Raw genomic sequence first — 8,512 nt, 5'->3', positions numbered from 1 at the left:
CTCAGGCCCTCCCCCTCTCCCATGGGAAGGGGGATGGTGGGGGCCAGGCGTGGCAGAGGGGGAGGGCCTGAGGGTGAGGGGACCCGCCGGGGGGCCACATCCCCTGGGAGCTGGGGGTGGGACCTCTGTGGCCTGACATCTCTCTCTGAGAAAGTGCAAGTGTGGATGGCGGGGCCGAGCTCCAGCCAGGGTCAGCCAGCCAGAGGTCTGAGGCGGAAGAAAGGCAAGCTTCCCGCCTTCTCTCTCATCACCAGAGCGAGTTTACGTGGCTCGTGCTTTTGGGAAAAGGGGCAGCACACGCGGGAGAGGGGAGCATGTGAGAGAGGGGACTGGGAAGGACGCAGATGCTCAGAGCCACCTCCTTCTTCCGAGAGCAACTCACAGAGCCCACAGTAAAGACTTCTGGAGTCACGGCAGCTTAGCGTTACACGGCGTGTGCATCAGACATGTCATTAAGTCCAGCATCCCAAACGGGGAGAGCTGCCGAAGCATCGCCTCCGGCTGCAGGGAGCTGGCTGCGCCCCGGAGGCCAAGAGCGTGCGTGTTTCTGGTACTCCTGGGGTGGGGTCTCCCAGTGCAGCCCCGACTCCGGGAGCTTTTACAATCTCATGGTCACAGCACGTGACTCACTTCCCTGAAACGGAATCTGAGATCCACAGACTCACAGCACTCACTTTAGGGTCGCAGAACGACTCCGGATGCGTGGCCCAGAGCCTCAGAGGCGGACAGGCCCTTCAGTGGTGCACGGGCCCTGGGCTGGGCCTCAGCCTGCAGCCTGGCCGCTTCTGGGTCCTGGCCCGCTCTGAGCTCCCCAGCACCCTGAGCCATACGGGGCAGACGCCAGGTCGGGAGACCTTCACGGACCATGCCCCTCCGCTCCCCCTGCTGGTGCCGGGTCACGCGGGTGAGCTGCGGGCTGGACAGGCCGGGGACTCTACCTGAGCAGCTGGGCCCGGTGCTGGAGCTTGTGCCGTTGCGTTTCTGGAGCGCCTTGCCCTGCAGGCTGGGGACACCGCAGCTCAGGCTGTAGCTGTTGTCCGAGTCTGTGGAGAGGCCAGTGGTGAGGTGGCCCTGAGTGCCCCTCTGTCCCAGCACCCCAGATCCTAGGGGCCTCGGGGGCATCGCTGAATACGAGGACGGTGGGGACTGACCCTTATGTCTATTCATTCCTGCTCCACGACCAGGGGCTAAGTGTCTGGGCAGGAACGAGTCCACTGTGCTTTTGGACAGCTGTCCAGGGCCACTCAGTGACCAGGGCCGGGGGTCCTCTGTCGGGGTCCTTTCCCAGAGAGCAGCAGGGAGTGGGGGCTGGATCCCGGGGGACGCGGCCCTGCCCCCCTCCCCGCCGCCCCCTCCCTGGGACAGCCTCAGTTACCTGGTGTGAAGAGTGTGTGGCCGGGGCAGGCAAGGGAGCAGCTCTCCACACTGCCCGCCTTGCCGCAGGACAGCTGGGCCGGGGGTGAGGCTTTGGCCCGGGAGAGGCACCTGCCCGTCTCTGGGGAGAAGGAGGACATACGAGAGGGCTTGAGGGGGGGGGGAACGCCTTTGGGAGCCAGCAGGCCCCTGAGCGTGAACCAAGAGGAACTCCCACCGCCCGGCGGTGCCCTGGCCAGACCGTCTGGGTGGGAGGGGGCTGCGAGACGGCAGAGTCCACATCCGTTTGGACGCGGGGGGACCCTGGGCCCAGGGAGAGGCTCGCTCCCCCAACATCAGTCCATGCTATCTGTGAGAAGGGTCACACTGTGTGCCCAGACCTGAGGGCGGGGTTGGACCCTCTCCAGCAGGGGTCCCTGCCCATCGGGGGAAAGGAATGGCTGAAAATGGACATGGGCTTTTTGGTAGAAACCGAGCTCAAAGCATGGGAGGGCCACTGGGAACCCCGCTCTGGGGCAGACCCCAGGCATATCTACTAGGTGTGTGAAGATGTCCTGAACCGAGCTCTTCAGAGTTTCTCACGTGTTTATCTTTTGGGGATTAAACATTTTCCCCAGACCCCTAGGAAGAAGACTGACAGCTCTATAGGCAAGGTAGACAGGAGAACTGGCCTCACAGGACCTTCTAGACTTGATCGGTGATACCTGCCTCCGGGAGCGCCACCCTCTGAGTCCATCATCAGTGGTGGAGTCGCCCCGAGAACAGGTGGACACAGGAGACTTAGCTGGATTAAGACACTGCCGTGGGGAATTGCCAGTTTGCACGAGCTTCAACATGTGCCTAAACATTTTCAAGAGGGGTCTTAGAAGGTAAACCATCTAGAAATAAAAACAAACTCATGGCTCTCCAGATAAAACATCCAGCTCCCAAATAAACACAAGACCAGGAGTCCCCGTTCCCAAAGAACCAAGAAGCTATGAACAAAAACACCTGCAGATAATCCAAACCGAAAGGGCCGCTGGACGAGCCAGTGTTCTCTCTGGTTAAGAAACAGCGGACGACCATCCACCCTGAACCTTCCAAGGCAGACATCAGCCCCTGGCAGTTCCCTGTACTTGCTCCAACTTCCTAGAGGGGGTCGTCAACAACTGCAGATGAACCACACGGCTTTCCTGTGCGCGGGTGGCCACCACCCCTGCCCTGCACGTGCCCCCACATCCTTGTGGGGACACAGAGGATGCAGAGCACTGCCGGATCTCTTCCAGGGCCATTTCTCGGGGGTTTGTTTGCAGTGAGCAACCTCTAGGAGTGAGGTCTCATCTCCCTCCAGACAAGAGCAGCCTGGCTTCCGTTCACTGTAATATCGAGTGGTGAGTTCCCCAAGCTGTGTGTCCTTCAGCTGGGATGTAAGCTCCCTGTCTGCATAGCATTCTCTGGGTGGATGACACCTAGGGGGCTGCTTGCTGAGCTGTGAGCTCAGAAACCCTCAGAGTCTGATCCGGGGGTCTCATGTCTCCTGTGGGTGCCCACAGAACAGGGCCGGGCTAGCTTGCTCAGCTCGCATCCAGGGGAGATCTGAGTCCACCATGCCGATCATCCATCCCAACCACCTCAGAACATGGAAACCCTCAGAAAGAAGTTTAAAGTCGCTTCCCAGGTGGTGCTAGGGATAAAGAACCTGCCTGCCAATGCAGCAGGCACAAGAGACGCAGGTTCTATCCCTGGGTTGGAAAAATCCCCTGGAAAATGGCATGGCAACCCACTCTAGTACTCTTGGTTGGAGAATCCCATGGACTGAGGAGCCTGGTGGGCTATAGTCCATAGGGTTGCAAAGAGTTGGACATGACTGAAGCCACTTAGCACAGCACACAAAAAACAAGAGGGAAGGCAAACCCAGTTCAGTTCAGTTGCTCAGTCGTGTCCGATTCTTTGTGACCCCATGGACTGCAGTACTCCAGGCCTCCCTGTCCATCACCAACTCCCAGAGTTCACTCAAACTCATGTCCATCTAGTCGGTGATGCCATCCAACTATCTCATCCTCTGTTGTCCCCTTTTCCTCCTGCCTTCAACCTTTCCCAGCATCAGGGTCTTTTCAAACGAGTCAGTTCTTTGCATCAGGTGGCCAAAGTATTGGAGTTTCAGCTTCAACATCAGTCCTTCCAATGAATATTCAGGACTGATCTCCTTTAGGATGGACTGATTGGATCTCCTTGCAGTCCAAGGGACTCTCAAGAGTCTTCTCCAACACCACAGTTCAAAAGCATCAGTTCTTTGGTGCTCAGCTTTCTTTGTCCAACTCTCACATCCAAACATGACCACTGGAAAAACCATAGCCTTGACTAGACAGACCTTTGTTGGCAAAGTAATGTCTCTGCTTTTTAATATGCTCTCTAAGTTGGTCATAACTTTTCTTCCAAGGAGCAAGTGTATTTTAATTTCATGGCTGCAGTCACCATCTGCAGTGATTTTGCAGCCCCCCAAAATAGCAATAAATTAAAAAGGAGGAAAAATGTACATTTGCCTTAAAGTAAGAATACCTGGTTGTGAGAGAACATGATAGAAAGTAGGGAAGAGGCAGATTTGAAAATCTGGGAGCTTAGGAGGCTCGAGGGGACAATGAACCTGATTTGCTTTGGTTTATTAAAACCACTCAGCAGTGGGCCTTTCTGACCATCGTCAGCTCCTTCCTGAGTCCCAGCCCACACCTGCTCCTTTGGGACGTCATCAGATGAGCCTCCTTTCCCTGAGTCAAAGCCCCGGCATGTGCGGAGGGACCTACCCTGCAAATGGAACTGGCAGCTGAAAGACACCTGAGGGGTTATTTTTTGAAGTCTCAGAAAATCCTCCTCCCCCTGATTCAGATCATCGCCGATGGGAGCCTTAACATACCTCTCTTATGTATGATCAAAAAACAGAATCTCCGAGGCAAACTTGCCACAGCATCCACAGAACAACTGGAGCAGAGCCCAGGAAGAGTCCAGATTACTATAAACCTCTTTTTTTTTTTGTATCAACCTGCAAAGATTAGGCCAGGCTCTTGGGACAAACTCAACAACATGGGATGCATCTGTGAGGAAGGCTTGTCCCCCCTGCCTCAGAACAATCACAGCCTGGGATAAAGTAGTCGGAACGTCTCTGGACCTTGTACTAGAACTGCCTTCAAGTCTGAGGGAACCATATGTAGCACAATCCCTCCTGTGACTGGGAAAAGCAGAAAAAGTACTTTTTCTGCTTGTCAGTGAACTCCTTATGGTGTCTGGTTCCTCACACCACCACTGAGCAACTCTTGTACCTATTCCTTTCTTTTTTTCAGCCACACTGCAAGGCTTTTGGGATCTTAGTTCCTGACCAAGGACTGAAGCTGGGCCACGGCAGTGAAAGAGCAGAGTCCTAACCCCTGGAGCACAGGGAATTCCCTCCCCAGCCCTTCCTGGAGGAGACACTCACCTTCGTGTGTCTGTACTTTCCAAGGATTCATACACAGAACAGACCTTGTGGATGGTCCACATCAAATCCCAACTTAACAGGTTTTTGCTGATAGGACTTATGAATAAAAATTAAGACATCCTAAGATTCATATCCAGTCCAACCCTGAATATTCATTGGAAGGACTGGTGGTGAAGCTGAAACTCCAATACTTTGGCCACCTGATGCAAAGAACTGACTCATTGGAAAAGACCCTGACGCTGGGAAAGATTGAAGGCAGGAGGAGAAGGGGAGGACAGAGGATGAGATGGTTGGATGGCATCACCGACTCAATGGACATAAGTGTGAGTAAACTCTGGGAGTTGGTGATGGACAGGGAGGCCTGGCGTGCTGCGGTCCACGGGGTTGCAAGGAGTCGGACACGACTCGGCGACTGAACTGAACGTCCATCTCTGATTATGGGCAGGAAACGTCTCTGTTTTCAGAGCATCCTAAGGTGGCATCCACCTGTGTGCATCTTTGCCTTTTCTGTTTAGGAACTTAACACGCTAGACAGGCCGCAGGTTCAGGCTTCGACCCCATGGACTGTAGCACGCCGGGCCTCCTTGTCCATCACCAACTCCCGGAGTTTACTCACACTCATGTCCACTGAGTCGGTGATGCCATCCAACCATCTCATCCTCTGTCATCCCCTTCTCCTCCTGCCTTTAACGGACGTTAGAGGAAATGTTTTTCGGATCGTCATGTGATGCTGCTGCTCAGGCCAAAGTCCTCGGGCAGGACCAAGGGAACCAGGGGCTCCGCCACACGCTGTGTCCAGCCTCCGACTCTATCACGGAGCACGTCTGTGTCCGGCCTCCGACTCTATCACGGAGCACGTCTGTGTCCAGCCTCCGACTCTATCACGGAGCACGTCTGTGTCCGGCCTCCGACTCTATCACGGAGCACGGCTGTGTCCAGCCTCCGACTCTATCACGGAGCATGGCTGTGTCCGGCCTCCGACTCTATCACGGAGCACGGCGAGCAATCACCTTTCAAGACCCATGAAGGGTGAGCCAGGTGGAGCCAGGCGACCCCTGGGACCACCAGACCAGCTCCCGCAGGTGTCTGCGAGCATGGTCCTAAGACCGCTCTTCCTTCCTTGTAGGGACAGACTGGTGGTGGCAATGAGATAGTGTGGGTGAGAGGCTCTTTCGGGGGAGAGGACATGGCCAGGTCATGGTGTGGCCGTGACCGTCAGAATCCTGGGGAAAGTGTAAAGATGGGATGCAGGCTGGAACCACGCCCTCAGGGGCCCTCTGAGCATCTGCAGATGCACTTCATGGCTACAAATATGTCCGAGTAATAGTATATTTACTTTCTGGATGAACTGAAACAGGCTCTTGTTGAAAAAAAACAGCACTGAAATATTATCAAAATATTATCCCCAAATTCCTTATTTGGGATATTTAAACTAATGTGCTTAGGAACATATAGACACATTTCACTGGGAAAGTTATTCATGAGTTACTCATAAACTTCATGGTCTTTATTACCCCTAATTTTCTTGAAAAATAAAAACGACGATTTTCAGAACTTACTGTAAAGCAACCATTTAGAGGTCTGAGGTTTTTCAGAGAACCTCCAAAAGCAGTTCACGGAAACTGGTTGTTAACCAAGATTGTCAGAACTGGCTGATGGCCACGCAGGGTGGAGGCTTGTGTCTAAGACTGCTGGAATGAATTCTCCTAGATGTTTGCAGCCACTGATTTCCACACACGCTTTTGCGTTCCTTTGTTCCTCATCCCTTCGGTCACGTTTTCCCACATTACACATCTAAGGGTGTGCAGTTCTGACTTCTCCTGTCATGTTTCCCTTACAAATAATAACTCATCTAGATCTAGGCTGTACTAAGTGATAACCAACAGCCTGATCCTTTAAATTGGTTCTCCCAAGCTATTGCTAGGGAAGCCAATATTGAAAAATGGTGTTAAGTATGCTGTGCTCAGTCGCTCAGTCGTGTCTGACTTTTTGCAACCCCATGGACTATAGCCCACCAGGTTCCTCTGTCCATGGGAATTCTCCAGGCAAGAATATTAGAGCAGGCTGCCATGCCCTCCTCTAGGGGATCTTCCCAACCCAGGGATCGAACCCAGGTCTCCTGCATTGAAGGTTGATTCTTTACTGTCTGAGCCACCAGGGAAGCCCAAGAATACTGGAGTAGGTAACTCATCCCTTCTCCAGGGGATCTTCCTGACCCAGGAATAAAACTGGGGTCTCCTGCATTGCAGGCGGATTCTTCACCAGCTGAGCTACAGGGAAGCCACAAAACACGCTACACAAGCCTAATTAAGTATGATCCTCCTTGTAGACAATGCATAAAATGAAGCAAAATGCCCCTGGACCGGGAGAGGTCAATTCAGCTGTCTCACAACACCGGGCACAGACAGCATGCCTACAGTTTCACGAGGTTGACCGCATGTCCCATTCAGAAGTCTGACTCATGGTGCCACCTCAGCTTACTGTCCTGCGGGGCTCTGGGCTGTAACAACAAATGACTCCCCAGGAGCCTCAGCGAATGATGCCTCCTTGCCAAGCCTCCGAGGGTAGAACACCTTCCGAGAGACGTAATGATATAACCTGGTGAAGCAGACCGCGGAGGCTCTGGGCCCCATCCCTCGGGACTGGACGGCTCCCATGGTCATCAAAAGTGTGCCCCTCACTTTGGGAGATGCAGCGAATAGTCCAGCCTGGGGCATGGCACGGGGGGTAGTTGTGGTAATAATAGCACCTGGAATCTTCTTCTGGGCAGCCAGGGGAGTCTGTGCCCGTGATTCTGAAGCTGGATTCACAGCAGAGGTGAGGTGGGACAGTCAACACGGAGGCTCCAGGAAAGAGCGGCCTGCATACTATAGGAGTGGGAGCTGGGGGGACCGTTTTCCCGGTCCACCCTGGGAATTCTTAAATCACAGTTCTAGAGGAGCTTCCAGGACCTTCTAGCAATGCCTGCTGTCACACCGTCTGTCTCCTCACTCCAGGTCTACTAGACAAACCCTGGTGGCCCCTCCTGCAGCTCTGATTGAGAGACGACCAAAATGGAGACTGAGAATTAAAAAGAAAAAAGAAATGTCCTCATATCCCTAGAGAAAGCCTGTACCTGATAGCTCTGGTCACCGGTAAATACTGGCCCTCACACGACCCTTGTTATCAGTGGACATGCCTCGGAAAGCCCATCAATTGATGACAACCAAAGTCAGCCAACTCTTGGCCAGTTCACTGAGTGGTCAGGCTTCTAAGGCTAGTGTCAGCCCAGGCTCCACCCTCAGACCCCACAAAGGTGTGCTCCTCAGACTGACACCCCCTAATACTGCCTCTGATCAACACAACCCTGTGAAAGCTCTTCCCCTAGACTCTAGACAAAACCAGAGGGTTTGCTTTGCTCAGCAAGACCCTGCCTGGACAGCAGGGCAGTTCTTCCTGAAGTGAGCAATAAGTTCAGCTGCTTGGCTTCAGGTACTGAGAGGTGGCATCCATTCTTGGACACTGTCACGCACCCAATCAACACGTACTGAGTGCCCACGGCTGTCAGGCTCTGTTCCAGGTGCTGGGAAGACAGCGTGGACAAGACAAGCAAAAATGCCTGCCCGCGTGTGCAGAGCGTGTCCAGCGAGGACCGGCTGACAGCACCCAGCAGGCCCTCTGATGAGCACAGGACGTCTGGCTGGTGTGAAG

At 53.9% G+C, this 8,512-nt stretch overlaps 1 protein-coding gene across 1 annotated transcript in view; it reads right to left on the bottom strand.

Moving 5' to 3' along the window:
- Nucleotides 1–8,512, bottom strand: part of SCUBE1 (signal peptide, CUB domain, EGF-like 1) — a 131,624-nt gene that overhangs the window by 18,628 nt on the left and 104,484 nt on the right. The window contains exons 12-13 of the mRNA XM_010843690.1: nt 1,376–1,495; nt 939–1,043 (exon numbers count right to left, since the gene is read on the bottom strand). Of these exons, the coding sequence (XP_010841992.1) occupies nt 939–1,043; nt 1,376–1,495 (225 nt within the window). The remainder of the gene's footprint in view (nt 1–938; nt 1,044–1,375; nt 1,496–8,512) is intronic.

The sequence above is a fragment of the Bison bison genome, unplaced genomic scaffold (assembly GCF_000754665.1).
Source record: "Bison bison bison isolate TAMUID 2011002044 unplaced genomic scaffold, Bison_UMD1.0 scf7180017864184, whole genome shotgun sequence".
Taxonomy (NCBI): Eukaryota; Metazoa; Chordata; class Mammalia; order Artiodactyla; family Bovidae; genus Bison; species Bison bison.
This window is presented reverse-complemented; position numbering and strand designations above follow the sequence as displayed.